We start from the raw sequence: 24,766 nt of genomic DNA, 5'->3' as shown, positions 1-24,766 counted from the left end.
AGTTCGGAGTTTTCTTACAGTGAAACATGTTACATTCTAGTAATACAATAAAACTAAAAAAAACTCTATAGATTCAGGTGAACCAAATTAGAACTAAATTGAAAAGAGGCGTGGTCAGTAGAATTCTAAAATGTTCTCCCAAATCTCCCACTCAAATCCTGGGGACAGTGAATAAAATGAGATTTCACATCTGCCCATGATTGTTACATGAGAAAAGCAATTCTGCCGATGGCATTAAGATTACTAAACAGTTGACTTTGTGCTCATCAAAATGGAGTCAATTAGAGTAGGCTGAATCTCATCACATGAGCCCGTTAAAAGTAGAGTTTTCCCCTGCAGTCAGCATAAGGAGAAGTCAGAGAGACTCAGAGCATGAGAGCGATTGACAGCAGGGAAGTGCTCCAGCACTGGCTTTGAGATGGGTCACGGGGCCAGGACCTGAGAGTCATCTCTGGACAAGAGCCAAAAAGAACATGGGGATTTCACTCCTACCATCAGAAGCTCTGAATACTCCAACAAACTGCACGTGCTTGAAAGAGAAGTTTTCTCCAGAACCTCCCCTTAGACACTTTCCAGGATGGAGTCCTCTCCACCTCCCCTTGTCCCAGATCTCCATGTGACTCACTTCAATCAGACCACTGCTCAAGCATCATCTCCTTGGGATGCCATCCTCCAGCAAGCATCTCATCTGAAAAGGCACCTTCCATCTCTTCCACCTCCTGTCTCTTTACCATTCTTTGTCTTTCTGCATAGCGCTTCTCACTCCCTGCCATTCTATTGCCTCCTTGTCGATTTCTCTGTTGTCTTTCAGATGCCCGCTGTCTGTAACACTTTGCTGGAAGGATTGAGGCTTGCGTGTTGTCTTTCCCTAGTTCCCTGAATAGCATTTGGCAGACTTTTATGAATGAAAGAGTAAAATGATAAATAAATAAGCACATGAATAAGGAATGAAATATTTTTAAAAAACAAGAGATTGAGAACTGGAAGGCTCCTTCACCCACAGTTGTGGAACATCTCATTCTCATATGAGAGTCACAATCACACATGTAAGCTATGACCTGCTGGTGTCAGACAACACTGAACACGATTGTCGGATGAATTCTGATTGGTCCTTGCTCTGCTGAATGCCCTTTGGTGGGAGCAAATGTCCTCTTGAGGTTCTGTCCAATTGCACTGCGTGAGACACTGCTGTCCTTGTGTTTCCAGAACAGCATTGCTTTTGGTAATAACAAACCAACGCTGGCTACAACATCAAGCATTATTGATGGGAGTCACAATTAAGGCATAGACAGCTGGAAAGACTGAAGCACAATCCCACTCCTAGGAGGATGTGGCAATATGAAAAAATTAGTTGTGCCTGAGTGATTTAGATATCTTAATTTAGCCCAGGAAACACGGCAAAACCCTAACTGTAAAAGAAAAAATACAAAAATTAGACAGGTGTGGTGGCATGCACCTGTAGTCCTAGCTACTCAGCAGACTGAGGTGGGATGATCCATTGAGCCCAGTAGGTGAAGGTTGCAGTGAGCCACGATTGCATCACTGCCACTCAGCCTGGGTGACAGAGTGAGACCCTGTCTCAAAAAATAAAATTAAATAAATAAATAAATAAATAAATGCCTTAATTTACTGTATTTCCATAAGCATAAAACTTAAAACTTGGGCTTGACTTGAGCAAGCAAGGAGGCAAAGCCTAGAGGTAGAAATTTTTTTTTTTTTTTAAATGCAGCACCTGCATCTAAAATATAATTTATTTTTCTTGAGACACGTCTTTCAAGCAGAAGAAAGGTAATGGGCACACAAACAGATACTTGATCATCTTCTTACAAAACAAGGCAGCATCCACACTTCAATACTGCAGCACATGAAATAATTTCTCAATTCCTATTCTGTCTTAGCTTAAATGACTTACTGATTAAAATGTGAGTAACAATAATTCTGGAGCTGAATGAAGTTCTCAGACCAAAAGGTAACATTAAGCAATGTTTTATTTAAATTTAATGTCATGTAGGGTCACTAAAAACAAAATGTAAGGGATAAATGTAAGTGCATAAAACAGAGATAAGACCAATTTCCACAAATACAACTTTTATTATCCAAAATCATCTTGGAAGGAAATTTTCTAATATACCCATTTTCTAGATAATAAGATTAACCATTTGACGGGAATATTTCCAACTGTATCACCTCCTTCCTTGACTTTTTCCTCATCAATTTAGGGCCTGGGTTCTATGCACTGTGGCTCTTTGGGATAGTTAAATGGGTGCAATGGCTGAGATTACCCCTGCCTTAAATGGCCCAGGCTATAGGACTTGCCAAATGGCTTTGGTTTGCAACCTCTTCCTCTGATATCCATTGAAGAATACGTATCCTACCCTCTTGATTGCATGGTTCTATCTGCTATTGCCTACTGGGAGCATAACCAGGAAAGTTCTAAGGTCCTTCCAGTTCCAAAAGCCATTGGTCAACCCTGTGAGGCACTATGAGAGACTGGCAATTACTGAGGAATCTCTTCCAAAAATACATGATTAAGGTAATTGTGATTCTATGAAGAATAAAAATTGAAAACAAAACCAATCTTGTTTAAATTATTAAATGAAGTTTTAAAAAAAATAATGGAGTGGGTAGATGTATTGCCTATCAAATTAAAATTCAGGGAATATGTGTCAGTTACCAGCTTGATAAGTATGATCTGTAGGGTTGAATTAACTAAAGGTCTAACCCTCAACTAAGTGAGATATTACTGGGTTACTAAATACAGAGGAATGGCTTCCTTTTTCCTTTAAAGATGGAAGAATCCCAGAAGTATACCTAAATCAGAAGCAGAAGACTCATGTTCTAATGACACGTCTGATCATCACCCTGAGTTCCATATACATACTGTAGTAGAAAGTATATCAGCATGTGAGTGGAGAGATTTAGAGCATAGATCTCTATGTATTTCTGGCTCTGTCACCAAGTGGTAACATGACTTTGGGCAGAAACTGTCTTATTGATTCTATTCCCTTACTTATAATATAAAGGAGCATAACTAGACACGTTCTAAAGTCCTTCTAGCTCCAAAAGGCATGATTAACCTTGTGAGGCACTGTGAAAAATTGGAGATTATGAAGATGAATCTCTTCCAATAATATATAAAGGTGATTGGGATTCTATGAGGAATTAAATGAAGATGATAAGTGACAATCAAAAGAGAAACTGTAACAGAACCTGTGAATCAACTTGTAAATAATCTGCTCTGGGTTATAAAATCTGAAAAGTACTATAATGATTATTCTTGTCATAACTGATGCCACTAATACAGTTTTTAAAACCTGAGAGCCTAAGTCAGAGTATTTACCTCTTTCAAATTATGCTGTGTGTGTGTGTGTGTGTGTGTGTGTGTGTGTGTCTGTGTCTGTGTATTCCTGAGTCAACATGAATACCTTTAAAAAATTCTAGAACTTTGGGCCAGGCGCAGTGGCTCATGCCTGTAATGCCAGCACTTTGGGAGGCCGAGGTAGGCAGATCACGAGGCCAAGAGATCAAGACCATCCTGGCCAACATGATGAAACCCCATCTCTACTAAAAATACAAAAATTAGCTGGGCGTGGTGGCATGCGCCTGTAGCCCCAGCAACTCAGAAGACTGAGGCAGGAGAATCGCTTGAACCTGCGAGGCGGAGGCTGCAGTGAGCCGAGATGTCACTACTGCATTCCAGCATGGGCAACAGAGCGAGACTCCATCTCAAACAAACAAACAAAAATTCTAGAACTTTGATTAAATTATATTTTTGGGGTCTATCAATTGAAGTGGAATTGGACTGTGGATTCCTCTGTTGAGAAACTGGTTAGATGTTTATTTGGGTACTGACACACTGAACTCTACTTTTGAGACCACAGCCAACTGTAACATCTATGATGGTGATGAAAATACAAAACTCTGGCCGGGCATGGTGGCTCATGACTGTAATCCCAGCACTTGGGAGGCTGAGGCAGGTGGATAACTTGAGGTCAGGAGTTCGAGACCTGTCTGGCCAACATGGCGAAACCCTGTTTCTACCAAAAATACAAAAAAATTAGCCAGGTGTGATGGCAGGCACCTGTAATCCCAGCTACTTGGGAGGCTGAGGCAGAAGAATCACTTGAACCTGGGAGTTGGAGGTTGCAGTGAGCCGAGATCACACCACTGCACTCCTTCAGCCTGGGCGACAGAGTGAGACTCGGTCCCAAAAAAAAGAAAAGAAAATACAAAACTCAAAACTCTTTCTTTGTTAGACTTGATGTCAAGATCAGTGAGATCAAGGAAAAATTAGGTCTAGGAGATTCAAGCATACTGAACTCATGATCTACAAATTGTAAATGCCAAGGATCTCTTAAAATAAAGACCTTTCTCATGATAAAGGCATGACCCAATAATATAGTTAGGGTTCATCTGCATTTCTCCTCTTCAACTTGATCCAGATGCCATTACTTGGACGAAGAATCAACTGTCCTTCTAGACCAAGTTCTTCTCTTTTCTGGTTGGATTCTATCCAAAAGTGCCTCAGGATGCATGAAAGAATGGTCTTTTCTTCCATCACAGCAAACTTTTGACCTTCAAATCAATGTAGATACCATCGCTTTAGATATAGATTTACCCCAAATGTGAGAAACAAGAGGTCCTATCACAGGAAGCAAGCCATTTTACATTTTCAGAGTAGGCGGAAGGAGAATCAGAATGGCTTGGGACACTTGTTAAAAATGAAGAGTCTTGAGTTTCCCTCCCTGCTCCCACCTTGCATGTCTATAGCTGGGGAGGATCAGGGAATTTGTACTCCAGCTGATCCAGATAAATCCTGAGCTCATTCAAGCTTGAGACTCACTACTCTAGATTATGTCTTAGTGGGTGTTTAATTTACTATAGATTCACCAAATAAGCTTCAGATTCACCCATTTCATTCTGTCCTCATTTTACCAAGGTCTGCATTTACATAAATGACAAAATGCTAGAGATACTAAAACCAAAAGGGTTTATAATGCAGGGCGGTGATGTGCATTCATTTTGCTTAAGTACTTCAGTTGGCCATATGGCAAGCATTTTCTGTTTTGATTTGCAAAATGAAATTCTTAAAAGCAATAAACACAAAAATTAGGTTAACCATAAGTAATCATAAATAAAGTTTTTACCACAATAAGATATCCTACTGTAATTAAAAATCTACATTTTGAAACTCTACCATGAAACTAATTATGTCTTATGTCTAATTGTGTCTCTCTCCAAATTCTAAGCCCCCCATATCTTAGAATATGACTGTATTTGGGGACAGGTCATTGAAAGAGGTCAGTAAGTATAAGTGAGGTCATTGGGGTAGGCCCTAGAGTAGTCTGACTGGAGAGAAGATCAGGACACAGACCTACACAGAGGAAAGACCAAGTGAAGACACGAGGTGAAGACAGCATCTACAAGCCACGGAGAGAGGCCTCAGGAGAAACCAGCCCTGCCAACACCTTGATCTTGAACTTCCAGCCTCCAGAACTGTGAGAAGATAAATTTCTGCTGTTTAAGCCACCGAGTCTGTGGTATTTTGCTATGGAAGCTCACGCAGGCTAATATACTAATATACATTTTGACCATAATATTTTAAAACTACAAAGCACAGTAAGTGAGGGAAAAAAGAAACCAGCTATTTTTTTAAGGCTGTTGCATATGGGCAATGTCATATCACATCTCAAAGAAATAACTGTGAGAAACCCACTATCAAGTGGGCCTGAAAGGTCAAACCAACTGAGATGGATACAAACCTATACAGTTCCTGGGGCCAGCAGAGAAGGGCACGTAGGCATATGGATGGCGCCCTTGTGCATTCTCGGGGAAGAACCGCTCAGGCTGGAAGTCCTCGGGGTTGGGGAAGTATCTTGGATCTCTGTGCAGTGCATAGGGAACGATGACGGCTTCAGTGCCTTTCAGAACTCTGTAACCCGCTGTCAAGAAGTAGTCAATACGTCATGAGACCACAGCAAGACAGACATTAGAAAGTTTCCCTCTCCCTTCTACTTTAGGTATAGCATACTTACCCACTTCACAATCTTCACTAACACTGCGGGCAAATAAAGGAACAGAAGGAAAAAGGCGAAGGGTCTCCTTAATAACACATTCCAGATACCGAAGTTTCTTCAGGTCTTCTACGGTAGCGGGACGGTCAGACCTCCCTGATGAAAGCAAGTAGATAAGATGACCTGAAAGAGCGGTGGGGGCCAGGGGTGCACATATCGAAAAAGAACACGTGGATCAAGGCAGGGGATGTTAAACACCCATCAAATACCCAGCAAAGAAGAACACGTGGATCAAGGTACAGGATGCTAAACACCCATCAAATATCCATCAAAGAAGAACACATGGATCAGGGTACTGGATGCTAAATACCCATCAAATACCCAGCAAAGAAGAACACGTGGATCAAGGTACTGGATGCTAAACACCCATCAAATATCCATCAGAGAAGAACACATGGATCGGGGTACTGGATGCTAAATACCCAACAAATACCCATCAAAGAAGAACATGTGGATCAGGGTACTGGATGCTAAATACCCATCAAATACCCATCAAAGAAGAACATGTGGATCAATGCACTAGATGCTAAATACCCACAGCTAAAGCAGAATTTCTAACACTATGCATAATCAAAATAAAATGAGGCAATATGCCAAGTAAAATGAATAGACACTAAAGGCCACATATTGTGCGAATCCATGTATAAGTAGTACTCAGAACAGGTAAATCCACAGAGACAGAAAGTAAATCAGAGGCTGCCAGGGCCGGGGGAAGGAGGAAGCAAGAGGGACTGCTTAATCGCACCAGGTTTCCTTTCGAGGTGCTGAAAATGTTCTGGAATTAGGTAGACGTTAACTATTGTACAACATGGTGAAGTTACTAAATGTCACTGAAATGTACATTTTTAAATGGCAGATTTTACATTATGTGACATTTACCTCAGTAAAAAAATAACATAAGGAATTAATACTTGCAACTCACTACACAAAGATTAGTTGCTCAAAAAAAATTTCTTTTTTTTTTTTTTTTTTGAGATGGAGTCTTGCTCTGTCGCCCAGACTGGAGTGCAGTGGCGCAATCTCGGCTCACTGCAAGCTCCGCCTCCCGGGTTCACGCCATTCTCCTGCCTCAGCCTCCGGAGCAGCCTGGACTTCAGGCGCCGCCACCTCGCCTGGCTAATTTTTTATATTTTTAGTAGAGATGGGGTTTCACCGTGTTAGCCAGGATGGTCTCGATCTCCTGACCTTGTGATCCGCCCGCCTCAGCCTCCTGAAGCGCTGGGATTACAGATGTGAGCCATTATGCCCAGCCTAGTTGCTCAAAAATTTTAGAACTAGGATTGGGGGTAGAAGAAAAAGTGAGGCACAATAAGCAGAAAACACGAGAAGCACAGAGCAAAGATTCTAGTAATGACGACTGTGTCACTGATTCTGCAGGACCAAAAACCTCTGTGAAACTGGCAATGAACTAAACATTGTAGGGGATACAAAAGATTGCAGCCTATCCCAAAAGAACTTGTGAGCTTTTAGAAGACTAAATTCACCCACTCAGGGCAATCTAAGCAAAACTAAAATCAGTGTAAAACAAATAAAATGATGACAAAAATGTTGCCAAAAGGTTTAGAAGGTGTCCATTCTGCAAAATAAAAGCTTGCCTCTTAATATGAAATTCCAGTCCCGGCACAATCTGCACACAAAACTGCTTTGAGGCGAGAGAATGGCATAAACCCGGGAGGCGAAGCTTGCAGTGAGCTGAGATCCGGCCACTGCACTCCAGCCTGGGCGACAGAGCGAGACTCCGTCTCAAAAAAAAAAAAAAAAAAAAAAAAAAAAAAAACTGCTTTTCCATCCTCATCTCCCAGTGAATGAGAGATGAGTTCTCGCGGTCTCTCACTCTCCACTATTGCCCTCCAGACCAGAAACCTTTCCATTTCTGTGCTGTTGTTCATCTGCTTCCTCTCTTTCTAGAACGCCTTCTCTCTCCAGCTTTATACCTTTAGTTTTCCTTCCCCTCTTCTCGCTATAAAACTGCAGCAGATACCACTTGCTGCTTGACTAACTCAACTTAATTCCTCTTCACCTTGCAGCTATTGGGGGCCATGTGAGGTGTGATTTTCAAAAAGGGTAAAATTGATGGAAGCCCCTTTGTGGCAGGCTGATAATGGGCCCCAAAGTATCAGGTCTTAATCCCTGCAATCTGTAAATGTTACCCTATTTGGAAGAAGAGAACTCTTGGCAGATTTGGTTAAATTAAAGATCTTATAGTGGGGCAATTATCCAGGTGGGCCCTGAACGCCATCACAAGTATGTCACAAGTATGTTTGTGAGAGAAAGACACACAAACACACATATGCACACACACACCACACACGCATGCACGCATGTGCACACACACACACGCAGAGAAAACAGAAGGCAATGCAGAGACTGGCAGAGATGCCAGCAATGCAGCTGTCAGCCAAGGAACGCTGGCAGCCACCGGAAGCTGAAGAGGCGAGGAGGAGCTCAGCCCCACCCACACGGTAATGTGGGCTCAGTGACACTGATCTTTGACTCAGGTGTCCAGAACTGTGAGGGAACAGACGTCGCTGCTGTGAACCTCCCCGTCTGTGGATTTGTCACAGCAGCCACAGGACACCAAGACACCCGGAACCCCCACCCCGTCTTCCTGCCTTGAAGATGAATGTGATGCTTGGAACGCCAATCAAGAGAACAAAAGCCAAGACGGTAGGGATGGCAGGGAGCAAAAGGGCAAGTCTGGGACCCTGGACATCCTACTGGCAGGACTTTTCCTCCGGTTGCTTGCTATATAATAGAAATGTATCTCCTGGTAGCTTAATCCATCTCTTCTCTCCTTTGTGGTGAGATGCGATCTGTGAAACAGCTTTCCTGTACCCTTCTGAATAGTTTCACCAGCTCCTCCTTTCTCCCAAAGAGCACCTCTTCATTCAAATGCACAGCCCATGACTCAAAGCTTCACGTAGGTGTCTGTTTTGCCCGGGAAGCAGTGAGACCCTTGAGGACGGCAGCACGCATCTGTGCACTCCAGCATCCGGCCCAGTACGGTCACTGGCCAGGCGACTGGCAGAGGCCTGTGGGTGGACGGATGAGGCCTTGCAAAGGGGATGGGACTGGAAAGGATCCGCCGGGGAGCCTTCCTGCTCATTATGCTGTGTTTACAACACAGGGACATCTCTGCAGGGGACTTAGTATCACAATATAACCAGTGAAGGGGCCAGACATACCAAACACGTCATCCAGCTCATGGTCCACTTTTTTCTGGACTTCTGGGTTAGACCCCAACAGGTATAAGGACCAGTTCATTGCAGCTGCCGTTGTGTCATGGCCCTACAAATGGAGAAAACAGTAGCTTAAAAAGCAGAGTTACCCTGCGATGATTAGGAGGGACCAGAAACCTCTTTTGAATTGTCTCCAGATTTGATGGCTGCACTGTGACTGCAGGACATGAGAAATGAATCCCGTGCAGCACCTTACCTCGGTGATAAACAAGGAAACAGTCCCTGAAAAGTGGAGGTTCATGCCTAGAGATGATAGTTCTGTGCCGCACGGTGGTGCGCACTGGTGGGGCGTGCCTGTGCTGTATTAACAAAGGGGGCGTTCCACAGGCGCTAGGCGAGCTGGGCCTTTGTGAATAGAACGAAGTCTGATTTTCATGAGCCTGCTTGTCAGGTCTGTACTTCTCTGCCTTACCCCATCTGTCAGGTGGGCCTTGCCTGTTGATGGCGGGTACCAGCGGGGTACAGGTGTGGTTCTAAGTCATATCCTCTGCATTAAAAATTGACCAGCCTGTGGAGGAGGCCACAGTATCACACTCACACCTGCTATGCCTCCCTTTCAATGCAAAGAAGAAAAGAATTAGAATGTTAAGGAATGTTAGAGATGGAAGAGAAATCATTAGTCTGCTTCTGGTTGTTTTCGTGAGATTGAGAGGTTCCTGGTAGGAGATGGATGTGTGTGTGCACATGTGTGTACATGTGTATATGGGGGTGTGTGCATACATGCATGTGTGTACGTGGCTATGTACATGTGCTTGTGTGTGCATTTGTGTTTATGTATACACGAGTGTACATGGCTTTGTGCATTTGACCGTGTGCATGTGTATTTATATGTACATCTATGTATGTGTATGTGTCTATGTGCATGTTGTATGTAGGTGTGTACGTGTTTTTGTATGTGTGATTATTTGCATAAATGTACATGAATGTGTGCACGTGTGTGGGGTGGTGTGTGCATGTATGTGTATGCATCCATGTGTGCATGTGGGTATATATGTGTGTGCATGCATGTGTATTTGCATGAGTATCTGGGTGTGTGTATATTTGTGTGTGTTTGTATACACGTGTGTGTGCATGTGGATATACACGTTTGTGTATGTGTGTGCATGTATGTGTGTATGTGCATGAGCATATGTAGGTGTGTGCATGCATTTGTGTATGTGTGTATATGTGACTGTGTTTGTGGGTATATACATGTGTCTGTGCATGTGTGTGTATGTGCATGAGCATGTGTGTGTGTAGACGTGTGCATGTGTGTTTGTGCGTGTGTGTGTATGTACATGGGCAAGGTGAAGATGTGAGAAGGTCTCTCCACTTCAACATCAAATGACACCTGGTATGTGCTGCATACTTCTTACGGGCCAATCTCGATTCCCAGGGCACCTTTACAAATCTAATCATCATAACTATTCCATGAGGCTTGTGCTATTAAAATAAGAATATTCAGGCCCAGAGCGGCTAGGTGAGGTGCTTGAGGTCATGGTTCCAGCATGTTAGCTGGGATGTGGTCTTAGAGCCCACACACTTAACACCTCTCTACTTTTCAGCTAATTCAGATGTCCATTTTCTGCTTAAGATTTATTTTCAGTAAAGTTTTCTGCTTTAAAAGGTTTAAAACTGCCAGTGTAGACCATCTCTCTCTTTACACATAGGAAAATTGTGAAAGAGCTCTGGAATGATCAGAACTATCTTATTTGGCTAATCAGCACAGAACCTGAACTGGAACTCGGATCTAAAGACCCTTCACACAGCTTTTTTCTACCGTGTCGTGGAGCCTCACACCAGAGTGCACATGCTTGGCACTGCTGCCAGAGGCTGCCGCAGAGCAGCTAACACGTGGGTGGCAGGCAGAGCCATTAAAAACTCAGGTGCCTGGCCGGGCGCGGTGGCTCACGCCTGTAATCCCAGCACTTTGGGAGGCCGAGATGGGCAGATCACGAGGTCAGGAGATCGAGACCATCCTGGCTAACACGGTGAAACCCCGTCTCTACTAAAAATACAAAAAACTAGCCGGGCGCTGTGGCGGCGCCTGTAGTCCCAGCTACTCGGGAGACTGAGGCAGGAGAATGGCGGGAACCCGGTAGGCGGAGCTTGCAGTGAGCCGAGATCGTGCCACTCACTCCAGCGACAGAGCGAGACTCCGTTTCAAAAAAAAAAAACAACTCAGGCGCCTTTCACTCTGCTCCATGTGGAGGATATTACTACATGGCTTCTAAACACCATGCTTTATCTATGTTGCAATCCACATAAAGAGAAAGTCTCTCTTTGTAGTATTTAATATTTAAGCTATCTTTGTAAAAAGCACTTCATATATATGTATAAACTTGAGATCAGAGGTCTCTTCAGAATCATGAACTGGCTGATTCTCTGTGGGAGGGCTCTTGCTGTCCTCTTTAGGTAGAGCAGCTCATGGCAGTAGCTAAGCACTCATCTGCTGGAACCTCAGAAAGGAGGTGGTGAGGAAGTGGACTTGCGGGTCTCGGGGGTTGGCAAGAAGTCTGAAGCCATGTGGAGAACTGAGAGCAACAATCTCTGGCTGCTCTTCTGCTTGGGAAAACTCTGACAAGTCTTAGGTTTTCCTGAGGAAAAACAAATGCGTCTACTGCTATGCCCAGCACTAGTCAAAATCGTTTCCTGAAGAAGGAAGTTGAGTTAATCAGTTTCTTAAATTTTGTAATTTCTAATAAAAATATAATGAATCTTCCTTAGTTACAGTAAACTACTTTAATATTTGATTAAGTTTTAACAAATAATGGTAAAGATTCTAACAATAACTGAAATTTGTTTAATGATATCTGAACATAACAATATGCAATACCTCAAACATGAAGGTGTCAACTTCTTCTCGAATATCGTCATGACTTAGCCTGTTCCCTTCGTCATCAGTCACGCTTAAAAGCAAGTCAAGAAAGGCCCTGCGTTTATTTTTGGAAGGGGCGGAGTCCCTGCCATCACCTCTACAGTCTTCATCTGCGTTCATTTCATTGGTCCGTTCAGCGATAACCTGTACAATTTGAATGATAATCACATGCTTCTGTTTGAACTTGGATGCACGCTGGTAACACATTTTCTTATAAAATATGCTAGTTTCTTTCATTTATTTTTTCCAAGCCTTTCTATTTCAACATTTCGACAACATAGGCTCTTGTGAAAACACAGTAAATCCTCATTAATATTTTGGGGATTATTTGGTGAAACTTTTAAAAACAAATGTAATGTCATGCAAATTCCTAATTTTCAAGCGCTATTTTTGCAGTCTTTTCAACACAAGAATAGAATCATAGTCTATTAGATAGTACCCTAGAGATTTGATCGTGCTAATGAGAAAAAGTTTAAGTGGTGGAGTGAATGCAATCGTTATACGATACTCTAATTATAGACTTAATTACATGTTGTAGGGGAGAAAAGAAACAGCAAGTAAATTAGTGAATTCACCCTCTATGCTTGCAATTCCTGCTGCCTGAAATGCTTTCCTCAGAGGCCTGCATGGCTGCCCCTTCCCTTCTTCCAGATCTCTGCTCACTGTCACACGATCAGAGAGACCTCCCTCATCCTTGCCACCCCCGTCCCTAGCATTGAGACGCTTCCTAACACTGCTTTATTTTTCTCCATTTCCCTTGCCACCTGACATTATGTGATACTTGTAATATGCTTATTATTATATGTGATATTATACTTATGTTATACTTCTTACTTAGCCTCTTTCTCTTCCAACTCAAACTCTGCCATGCTTGTGCATGTCTTTGTTCATTGATATATAGAGTACGGCTTGGCATTTAAAAAATACTCACTAGATATTTCTTGAATGGATAAAAGAATGAAGACCCATACACTTAATTTTGTTGTACATTTCAACCTTCTTTTCCTACCAGGTAATTGACCAAACCTGCTACTAAGTGGCCTAAATAGATTCTAAGCTCTTTGAGGGCAAAACACCATGTCTTCTTTTATTCTTGGTGGAATTCTTACAGCCTAGGCCTCAGTAGGCAATTCTCAATGTTTATTAAATGAATAATATTGTCCATTCAGTCAGGAATTCATTTAATTATTGCTATTAAATATTAATGCGCAAAATTTAAGGAAAAATTTAACTATGAAATATAACCTGCTGGCTGTTCTCCTATAACCAGGTGATCACACTCCACTGTGGCCAGCTCAGCCAGCATTGCATTCACACAATGGCAACTGATTTATTTATCATTTATTCTCTTGGGGTAGGGCATACTTTACCACAAGGACGTAATTCCAATAGATTTTAACCAAAATTTACAGCAAAGAAAGGACACATTTATATAGGCAGTTTTTTCAATACACTGAAATGATAATTTGATGTATATTTTCAATTAAATCTTGCTTTTTCAAAACACATTATTAACACAAAGATTGACATCCTATATTCAAAACAACATCACTATCTTCTGGTCACTTTTGAATTGGAAATAAAATACTAATATCTAGTTAATTTTAATGTTTTCCAAGTTAAGATACTGCTATCAAGGCCCCCTGCCTTTGAAAATGACTGCCAGATCCAAACATTTTCCAGAAAACTCCTATACACAGACATTTGTTTCTTTATTCTTTCTTTCTTTTTTTTTTTTTTGAGACGGAGTCTCGCTCTGTCGCCCGGACTGGAGTGCAGTGGCCGGATCTCAGCTCACTGCAAACTCCGCCTCCCGGGTTTACGCCATTCTCCTGCCTCAGCCTCCCGAGTAGCTGGGACTACAGGCGCCGCCACCTCGCCCGGCTAGTTTTTTGTATTTTTTTAGTAGAGACGGGGTTTCACCATATTAGCCAGGATGGTCTCGATCTCCTGACCTCGTGATCCGCCCGCCTCGGCCTCCCAAAGTGCTGGGATTACAGGCTTGAGCCACCGCGCCCAGCCTTGTTTCTTTATTCTTTCACACAGCACCCTGTTTGTTAATAAGTGTTCATAGCTCATACCACATGTTGTAATTATGTGTTGATAGATCACCTCTCCTACTAGAATAACTTCCTTTCAGGTAGGGACCATATACACATGCCCTACTCATTACTAAATTTCCAACATTTGGTATGGCGTCTGGCACTTGGTGAGCACTTAATTAATATTTGTCAAATACATAATTTAAGTATAAATATGCTAAATAATTTTTTCTATTATTATTCAACTTTTATTTTCTGAGATATAGGCTCAATAGTCCTACACCGGGTATGTTAACAAAATATCGACAGCATGGACTTACCAAAAGTTCTGGAAATGGATGGTGGGGATGGTTGCACAACGTCGTGAATGCACTGAATACCACCAAACTGTACAGTTAAAATGGTTGTAAAGGAAAATTTTATGTTACGTCTATTTTACCACAATTTTAAAAGTCAGGGACTTACATTGTTGGTAAAAGTATGGAGGATCTTAAGGCTCTTTTTGTGTTCCCATCCTTCTTTAAACATAAGGTACCAGAGATCAAGCCAAAGCCAGGGCATCTTTATTCTTCGAAATATCATCTCACTCATTCTATAGATGGGAAAAAAATACACCAGCTGTTGTATCAGAAAGGTGTATTTCCTGAGCACTTCTTTGGTACCTAGCCTTGATGAAGGCAATCGTGGAAATGATGATGACTGTCTTAGAGGCTACTAAGAGCTCCATGCTTTATGCTCAACAGTGAAGGTATGGGCTATTATGCATCCCATGGAGCTCAGAAATAATGGGTTCTTTAAAGGAATGAAGAATCCATTATAAAACATTCTCACTAGATAGCCCTCTGGCCTCTGCTTCTGTTTCTCCAGGGTGAGTTTTCCACTCTGCCTAGGGCCTCTGACCCAGGGGCTGAGATGAAATCGGCCTCCTTTTAAGGTCCATCATTGGTTTGACCACTCCTCTGGAGGGACAGAAGACAACTGGCTGCCCTCTTCTACAAGCAAGGGCCCTGTAAGTACCCATCTGTCACTTGCCTGTTCTGGCACCTCCCTTTCATGTCCAGCCATGGAGCAGAAAGACCCCTACATGATTTCCTGCAGGACCAGTTAGATGCCGGTTCTTCAGAAAGACCTTTCCTGGCCTCTCACTCTGTAGGATACTTTCTTGTTTTCCTCTCCGATATCAATTTGATCTTCTCTTCCTGAGCAATTATTACAACTCATGAATTTCTTTGTCCAATGCCTGACTCCTGTGTTATTCTGTTTTGTGTACTACTACAAAACCAATCAGTACGCTGTGCAATGATTGGAAGATCACAGATGCTTAATAAATGTTGGTTAAAATGAAGTGAAATGAGCAAGAGACTTAAATGTACTCAGCTCAATGCACTTCTCTGTACTTCCTCAAGTCCTTGCCCTGCCTCTTAACAGGTGAATAATTGCAAGCAATTTTAGAGTAAAATTGACTGTTTTGATGACTAAAACAATACCTACTGGGTGCAGAAAATATGAGAAGAAGAATAACAACAAAAGGAAAGCAAAAAAATGAGAAACACATACACGAGACAATAAGAACCATGGCTAACATTTGGTTATAGTATCTGCTAGTTTTCTTTGAATAATTTTTAAATATAACAATTATCATAGTGCAGAAAACTGTATCTTTCTTTTCTCAGCATCACAATGTAAGCATCATTATCTACAATATAATGTAATCTCAATGTTAGAGAATAATCATTTTAAATTACTGCATAATCTAGATGTGCCATAATTTACATAACCTTTACTCTGCTGCTTAACACATGCTTACATGATGAGGTTAACTTCTAGTTTAATGGTTAATTTTGAAACCATAAAAAGATACAACACAGAAATTGTTAGCGATAATTTTTAAAGTCCAAATCAATAATTTTCGAAATAACTGAAAGGATTCCATTTACCTATAAACTGCACGGACATACTCGGAATCATCATTACTTTGAGCACCAATAGTCTTCCCCATAGCTGTTTCTATAAAATATGGGTGAGAAGCAACCGTTCAGTTCATGCACGTTAGTTATCTTGTGTTGATTTTGCAGTGGCAGACACTAAAGACGTACATCCTGCTTTGTCCTTGTACTTTTCAGAATTCTCCTTCCTCGCTTTACCCCCTTCTCTTGTATGGGCCACTTCTGCTCCCTGTTCCTGTTCTTCCTCCCCTTCGCCTCCCTAGGCAGTTGCTCCGTGCCTGCCCCGCTCACAGCCCTGGGCATGGCTGCTGCTCCTCAGAAGGCTGACACGGCAGGAGAACCGCTCTGAAGAGCCCACCACCCTTTCCAGTCCCCCATTCGCCTTCCCGGTGGACTGTCATTTCCTATTTGGGCCATTCGCTCTGTATGTCATACATTTAGAAACAGATCGATGAGACTCACCACAGATGATATCTAAGGCACAAAGAGTGATGTAAACAAAGCAGTTAAACGCTTCTTGGTTAACATGTTTTTCAAGTTTCTTAACCAATATATTTGCTTGTTCATTCATGATATCTAAGAAATCTTCCAGAATGGTAAAATGGAAAGTGGGTGTTAACATCTTTCTCCTGGAGCGCCATTTGTTTCCAGTACTAGAAATAAAATATGTGGTTACAAAAAATATACATATAGAGAGAGACAGAAAGAGAAAAGTAACATCCAAAACGATTAAAGCATAAATATAGCAAGTCAACAAAATTCTCCTGAAACATCTTCATCTACAGAGTCTCCAATGCTTTTGGCAGAATGACAAAGATATACACGTATCTATAAAATATTCATCTATAGTTACAAAGTATGAATATTTTGGATGTTGTTCTACAATATTTATGTTCAAAATAGCATTCATAAAATTGAAAAATTTAAGAATTTTTCTCAATTTCTGAGTTCCAAGTTTCTAACAAAACTTTTTTCTCCTGCCATCAATACCTCAGTCCTCAGATGATCCTCACTCTCCACGGTTCTACCTTGATCTCTCCCCTGCTCCACTTCTCCAAAGTCCCTACTGGGCTCCTGCCTTGCCCTTGTGGGGACCTCTCTCAGAGGGTGGAACCCTGTTTCTAGATACCAGCTCACTGAGGCTATCTTTTTGATCGGATTTTCAAGATTTCCCTGCTCTAGACACTCCTTGCTTTACTGTGTCCTCCATCCTGCCCAGTCCCGTCCATCAGGAACTTCTGAGTCTTCCTGAACACAGGCGATAGTCACTATTGAATACCACAGCTGGAGATAACCGTTCACCTCGACTCTTGGCCTCTTGGCGGGCAAAGGCCAGCTGCCAGCTGGACCTTCCTTTCCAGCCTTTCTCCTCCCTTCTGACAGCACAGTCCTGCTACAGAAAAAAGCTACCCTGTGTCAGTTCCTGAAATAACAAGTTGCAGGTAGAAGTAACCATTTCTATAGACAGCTTTACAAAGGTACACTGGCATACCTTGTAAGAAGTCCTAGGCCAAGCCATGGTTCTAAAAACTTGTACATAGAGGATTTGTCAATTTGCTTTGAACTAGTTAAAATTACCTTAGGAAGAGAAAAACATATTTTAGAGACATACAGACATCAAACAACCTTCCTGTAATTATAGGGTACCTGGCTAGAATACAGCTAATTTTTAGGACATTCACAACATTTATTTCCTCCGTGGTTCATTTTCAGTCCTGTGCCTCAAAGACTTTCAATTAGAGTTTTGAACATAAAACTAGCATTCAGTCTTGGGGACTCAATGCAGTCGGGAGAAAGAAAGATGACCCAGATGGTTCTCTAGTTCCTGCCATAAACCAGGAACCGAGTGGAGTTATTTAATGGGGGGAGGGGGAAAGTGAGGTGGGGAGGAGGCACATCTGGAGGGTGAGCACATCTGGGGAGATGGAAATCATGGGTGTCTTTTCAGGCGATGTTGACTTTGAGGCATTCAGGTTGCTGTGGTCTGAAAGCAAATGAGACAGCCAAGATAAGGCCTGAGCTGGAGATGCCTGTTTGAGTGTCCCCAGCATAGAGGCAGCAAGGGAAGCCATGAGTGTGATCGGATCACCAAGAGTCCAAGTGAAGTGGGAGGAGGGATGGGGTCTAGGGCTGAGCACAGAGTGCTCACCAGGCTTCTTGTTCGAGTCGCCTACTCTGGACAGCTCTCCATCTGCATCCACCACACCAACTTCTATTAACACTAGGCCAACAGTGGCTGAGATGCTGTCTGCCCTTCTCGCTCTCTTCTCTGAGCCAGATTCTGGAGCAGCATGAGAAACTCCAACACTTTCACCGTAATTAGAAAGACGTGTCCTGGCACTACTTCCTAGGGAATTTGGCCTTTAATTTTGGTCAATGGTCTGCTTACCCCCTCTTTGTTTCCTCACCTGAATCCTTTTCTCACCATACTACAAGATGATTTCCCCAGACCTTTCAACTACTAAAAGGACTACAGTTTTTTGGAGGACTAATTTCAATAGCATGGGTTTGTGATATTTATCCCATAAATATCAAATTTACCTTGTCTTTTAAATTTGGAATAATAAGTTTATCATTGATATAATATGAGACCTGAGCAACTTGAGGAAAACATATTTTATTAGTCATATATTTTTGAAGTCTTAAAATAGTATCTGGTGGATAACAAGTGCTCGCCTTGTGGAATAATTTATTTATGTTTCTAAAAAAAGATATCCTTTCAAAAAAATAATAAATATAACGGGACCTGATAGCAGTTGTGCACTTATATCTGGAGGGTGTTAATCTCCCAGGATTCAGGCTACATCTGGAAAGCATTAAATTGCACCTATATAGTCTAAAATACTTAATGGAATGTTTTTTGCACTGAAATGGTTGAAATGTAAGGATGCATTTTATTGATTCTGATGAGATTCTCACACTGTAAGATACACGGTGCAATAACGATCATATTCACACGTACCCACCTCCACATTTTCTGCATTATAAAGGGCCACCATGGGCACCGGCCCGACCCAGAGCTTCAGCAGTGGCATGTGGCGGTATTTCTCGGTGTACTCAATGATCTGCTGAAAAAATTCTGGGGAAAAACATCAAATTTTTAATTCAATCAAGATGAGAATGTTGTGACCAGTATTGGACAAATATTTGTTTTCTCATTTTGATAAATATACTAATTTGGTAATGTGTTACTGTTAGAGGAAGCCAGGTAGAGAGCATGTGTGAACTATCTGTAATACTGCAACTTTTCTGTAAGTCTCAAGTTTTTTTCAAAATAGCATTTGCCACAGCAAATAAACCTACATAATGCATGTTAGCTATTAGAGAATAATAATTATTAGGTTTTGATGTCCCAGAATGGGCATTCTTTCTAACGACTGCCTAGTATCACAGAGCTAGTCAACGGTGGAAACTGGCTTGCACCGAGACTCCAGAACTTCCCCATACACTATGCTGCTTCCAAATGTCTCTCAGATGAAGCAGTTGTCAAAACTGGTATGAAAGGAGCTGGGTCAGATCACCAGTGTCAATCATCCTGAGTCATGCTAACATACTGCCTGCCCTGGTCTGGTCTACCAGTGTCAGTCATCCTGAGTCATGCTAACATACTGCCTGCCCTGGTCTGGTCTACCAGTGTCAATCATCCTGAGTCATGCTAACATACTGCCTGCCCTGGTCTGGTCTACCAGTGTCAATCATCCTGAGTCATGCTAACATACTGCCTGCCCTGGTCTGGTCTACCAGTGTCAGTCATCCTGAGTCATGCTAGCATACTGCCTGCCCTGGTCTGGTCTACCAGTGTCAGTCATCCTGAGTCATACTAACATACTGCCTGCCCTGGTCTGGTCTACCAGTGTCAGTCATCCTGAGTCATGCTAACATACTGCCTGCCCTGGTCTGGTCTACCAGTGTCAGTCATCCTGAGTCATGCTAGCATACTGCCTGCCCTGGTCTGGTCTACCAGTGTCAGTCATCCTGAGTCATGCTAGCATACTGCCTGCCCTGGTCTGGTCTACCAGTGTCAGTCATCCTGAGTCATGCTAGCATACTGCCTGCCCTGGTCTGGTCTACCAGTGTCAGTCATCCTGAGTCATGCTAGCATACTGCCTGCCCTGGTCTGGTCTACCAGTGTCAGTCATCCTGAGTCATGCTAGCATACTGCCTGCCCTGGTCTGGTCTACCAGTGTCAGTCATCCTGAGTCATGCTAACATACTGCCTGCCCTGGTCTGGTCTACCAGAGGGGACAGCGAAGTCTCAATGTGTGATTCTAAGGAGCAAGGCCCACAGCTGGGAGTAGCTGGGGAAGGCAGACATTGTCACTATGGACTGGAAAATGCTAGATTAGAGTTTAGAGGCCAGTTGGAAGCCAACCATAATCTTCAAGGTGAAATGGCTGAGGCCAGCGTTTGGACATTAGCTACAAAACGAAAGGCAACACCTCTTGCACGCAAAAGACAGGATTCCTGAAAACAACGACTATATCTTAGAATATTCTGATATCCCCAACTTTGTTGAGGTCAACACTGGGCCCAAAGCAGGGCCTCAATAAATGCTTGATTGACAACTACAGAACTTAGTTGTCAATTCTAACCAACTTCTAACCAACTTCTAGACAGTGATCTAGCAACTTTGCAAGCAATACATTTAATCCTTAAAGTAACTGTAATATAGTCACTTTAACAAGTAAAGGAGGGAAAAGCCCTCTAAGTTAAAGAGTTTTACATAATTTCCCAAAAAACTTGGATATACTGTTGGAAATTGAACAGTGGTTTTCCTGATGCCAAAATCCAGAATTTGTTGGTGGAATAAAAAGTCCCTTTGTAAAAGACAGTATTTGTCATTGTCTTAACTCTGAAAGTGACTGCAAGGAGAATTACTTTAAATAGTCCCGCCAGCTCACAAGTTGTTTTGAAACAGGTCTTATTCACCAGAGATTTTAATTACTGGAATCCCCAAAAGAATATGATGAGACTTAAATATATTATTTCCAGGGGTAAGGGATACCGTTACCCCATATTTTTCTACAATTATTTTTTAATACCTTAAAGCCTTAGGACAAAAGGGGTGGTTAGCTCTGCTTTTAGAATTAACTGAGATGATTTTTACCAGTGTGATTTTCATATCTGGACTGGATTACTTGTTACATCAGTCATGATGATATTTGGTTGGCAGAGTTCGCTTGATTTTTTTCTGACAAAATATTTTTAATATTCTGGTAAACACTCTTCCATGAGGCCTCATCTTGTGAAGCTGAAATTGTAGCGTTATTTTTATTAGAGAAAACAAGTGAAAATGATAAAAAGTCCTTCAAGCTTTGGAGTTAGTTAATGCTCAGCCTGTAAAGCAATCACTGACAAATAAACCCAGAGGAAACTGGGTTCTGGTCGGGGCCCATTTTAAAATATGTCATTTTGGGCAAATCTTTCCAGTTCTGGGTACCTCAACTTAACCCCTGATGAAAATGAAGCGCTGAGATCGAGTTCACCGTCCCTGACGGGGGGCTGTAAATACCAGGCACTTTTGAGAGCTTTCCAACTTCGAGTGATTTTTCTCCCATCAATAAAATGTTCATCTCTGTTTTAAAACATGATTTTAATTAAGAAATTCACTTTTTAATAAACGAGGAGTTTGAAACCCTCCAAAGAAGTCTGCCTGATGGCCCTGCCGTCAGTTTCTAAACTGTTATTATGTAACCTCCTTTAAATCACAGTTTCTTAACAGTTATTTGTAACCTCCTTTAAAGGGCTAAAATATGAAGGTCAAGCGGGAACCGAAGCAGCGGTCAAGTCTTGTGATGCTGGGAGGAAGCCTCCAATGAATCTCTAGTCTCTTATTTTCCAAAGTGGGAGCGAGAGGAGGGCGGCTCCAAGCGTTAAGGTGTTGGCCAGTTTACAAGCGCCTTGCGCTCCCGGGGAGCTTCTGTTCCTAAGGCTTCCCAAGCCAAGGCAGGAGGAAAGGCAGGGCTTTGATTGCTGAGCAGCAGGGAGGTGGGAAAAGACTCGGGGGGGCTTGGAAATACCGCATCCTGTGCTACACACAAAGAAAAGGCTCACTTTGGGATGGGGCACTAGCAGTGTCGGCGGGTGCCAAGGGGCAACGAATAGAACTGGGAGCGCATTCTCCACAGGGTGACAGGCTCCTCTCTCCTGCGGCCAGCGCCACAAGCAGCGGGTTCCTGGCCGATCGGAGGGTGGGGACGGGGCTGCGGACCCCGGTGCGCTTCAGGAGGGGCGCCGGCCCTTACCTCGCCCGTCCGGCTTCATCAGCAGCGCGTGGCCCACCAGTGGGTAGGCGCGGGCCACCGTGGGGATGGGCCGCATCTGCTGCCATTTCCGCACGTAGCTCGCCACCCTCTGCAGCAGGCTCAAGACCAGACTGGCGCCGGCCAGGGACACGGCACTCGCCGCGCCCCACAGCAGCAGCTTCTGCCACACGAGCCCCAGCCAGACGCCGGCCATCGCCCTGGCTGGCGATCCCTGGGTGCGCTCCGGGCGAGTGCGGGCCCGCGGGGACGTGATGAGAGGCGGCGCCGGCCGCGCACCGCCCCCTTCCCCTCGCAGGCGTGGCGCGCTCCCCGCTGCGGGGTCGCCGGGTCCCCGGAACGACGTTTCCTGCCTGGGCGGCGGCCAGGGAGGGCGCCACGGGGTTGTTCCTGCGCCCGGCCGGGGCTACGCAGCACCGCGGCCTCCGCGCCCCGCGCCAGCCGAAAGCGAAAGACCGGAAAACGGTTTCCGGGCCCCAGGGCGTGGTGACTGCACGAGGCCCGGAGGCTGGGCCGGGAGGAGGCCGGCGACAGACACTTCGGGCCGCCTCGGGATGGGGGGTCGGGGGGCGTCGGAACGGTCACCGCGGCAGCCCGGCGCGCCCCAGCGGGGCTGGTCTGCGGGTCCTGCGAGGCCGCTCTAACGTGCGGGGTTCCGCGGGCGGGTAGCCTGCCCTGAAGGGGAAAGGAAGCCGCATCCGGCCCCAGCTCGTATCCCAGCTCTGCCGCGCAGCGCTCGCTCGCTGCGCGACCTACAGGCCCCGGGAGGCCGGGCGCGTCCTGGCTTCGGCGGGGTCACACGGAGCAGCGGGCGCTGTGATCCAGGGTGGCCTCGGGGACGCAACTTGAGGGAAGTCACCTACCCGTGCGTGTGCGCTGGCCCCCTGGGACACTGGGAGCGAAATGAGGTGGTTGTGAGCCAGTTATTTTCCAAAATATGCACCAGGCACCAGACCCAGGAAGCCGGAGCCCCGGAGAGCACGGAGGGGCGGGTGGGGGAGGAAGGCGGGTGAGGCTGCTCAGCGGGTGCCGGGAGACCGCAGCCGCGGGGGACTCGCAGAAGAGCCAAGACTAGCCACCCAGCCTGGGAAGGGAGGGAAGGACCGAGAGGGTGCCCGATTTCAGCCCGGGGAGACGCGTGTCCTGGCTGCCAGTCTCTCTTCCCGCCAGAGGGCCCCAGTGCTGACCCCAGCCCCTTTTCCACGCTGGATGCTTCTTACAAAGAGGCCGGGCGAGGAGGGTCGCTCTCCAAGAGGCCAGGCCCTTAGTAAGCACTAAAGTGCCAGGAAGATGAAATAGAATGTCCTGGATGCCCGCTTTGCTTAATTACTAATTACGTTCGTTTACTCGAAACCACTGCATAGGTTGCCCACAGCCACCTGCGGCGCCTCTTTAGTGCAGAGAACAACATGCCTCAGGCTTTTCTCCATCTGAATTTAAGTCATCTGCATGTGCTGACGTGAAATAGTAAGTGAACAAAACAAAACGGCCGGGCGCAGTGGCTCACGCCTGTAATCCCAGCACTTTGGGAGGCCAAGGCGGGCGGATCACGAGGTCAGGAGATCGACACCATCCTGGCTACGCCGGTGAAACCCCGTCTCTACTAAAAATACAACAAATTAGCCGGGCGTGGTGGCGGCACCTGTATTCCCAGCTACTCGGGAGGCTGAGGCAGGAGAATGGCGTGAACCCGGGAGGCGGAGCTTGCAGTGAGCCGAGATCGCGCCACTGCACTCCAGCCTGGGAAACAGAGGGAGACTCCCTCTCAAACAAACAAAACAAAACAAGTTGCAGAATGGAGTGTGTAAAGTAATGCCTTCTTTGGAAGAAAAGGTTTCTTTCTCTACGGCTCCACTAATGTCTGGAAGTAAAAACACTGATCAGCTCTAAGGAGTGGGAATGAAGATCGGGAACTTACGCTTTATATTTCATTCACGTCTACATTGTTTAATCACTTTAATACTTAAAAAAAATAAATATGTTCACTTAGTATCTTTAAGCATATCTCATGGGCTTTAGTTTCCTCCTCTCTAAAGGGTTGAGGCTGAACTACAATAAGGTTAATTACAGCTATAAAAGTAAACAATTTGCCTACATCACACTGGGGATTCCAAAATAGGGGTAGAAAGGAAGGGGAGTAACAGTTGAAAAACTGTGTGTTGGGTACTGTGTTCAGTATTCAGGTGAGGGATCAATAGAAACTCAAACCTCAGCATCAGGCAAATTTAACAAACCTGCACATGTGCTCCTTAATCTAAAATTAGAAAAAAGGTTTGTCTCTGTCAGTCTCTGCTAACCTCTGTGGACAAAACAAGGTGGGTAACATACAACCCTTCCCCTCCAGA

At 44.1% G+C, this 24,766-nt stretch overlaps 1 protein-coding gene and 1 pseudogene across 2 annotated transcripts; one reads left to right on the top strand and one right to left on the bottom strand.

Annotated features, from left to right (window-relative positions):
- Positions 1–1,970: 1,970 nt before the first annotated feature.
- LOC117086225 (cytochrome P450 4V2) lies at positions 1,971–23,186 on the bottom strand. 2 transcript variants are annotated; one of them, XM_033215926.1, is made up of 11 exons: positions 22,404–23,186; positions 19,125–19,237; positions 17,651–17,736; positions 16,621–16,811; positions 16,150–16,219; positions 14,678–14,804; positions 12,129–12,314; positions 9,260–9,362; positions 6,036–6,170; positions 5,763–5,942; positions 1,971–4,575 (listed from the first exon to the last, which is right to left on the bottom strand). In XM_033215926.1, the coding sequence occupies exons 1-11, from the start codon at positions 22,615–22,617 to the stop codon at positions 4,403–4,405; spliced, it is 1,578 nt and encodes a 525-aa protein (XP_033071817.1). In that variant the 5' UTR covers positions 22,618–23,186; the 3' UTR covers positions 1,971–4,402. The 2 variants fall into 2 exon arrangements, with proteins under 2 accessions (XP_033071817.1, XP_033071818.1); XM_033215927.1 differs by lacking the exon at positions 12,129–12,314.
- Positions 22,676–23,967, top strand: LOC117084983 (annotated as a pseudogene).
- Positions 23,968–24,766: the final 799 nt, after the last annotated feature.

The sequence above is a fragment of the Trachypithecus francoisi genome, unplaced genomic scaffold (genome assembly GCF_009764315.1).
Source record: "Trachypithecus francoisi isolate TF-2019V2 unplaced genomic scaffold, Tfra_2.0 Lachesis_group1, whole genome shotgun sequence".
Classification (NCBI taxonomy): domain Eukaryota; kingdom Metazoa; phylum Chordata; class Mammalia; order Primates; family Cercopithecidae; genus Trachypithecus; species Trachypithecus francoisi.
The sequence above is the reverse complement of the archived record's forward strand: the minus strand, read 5'-3'. Positions and strand labels throughout refer to the sequence as shown.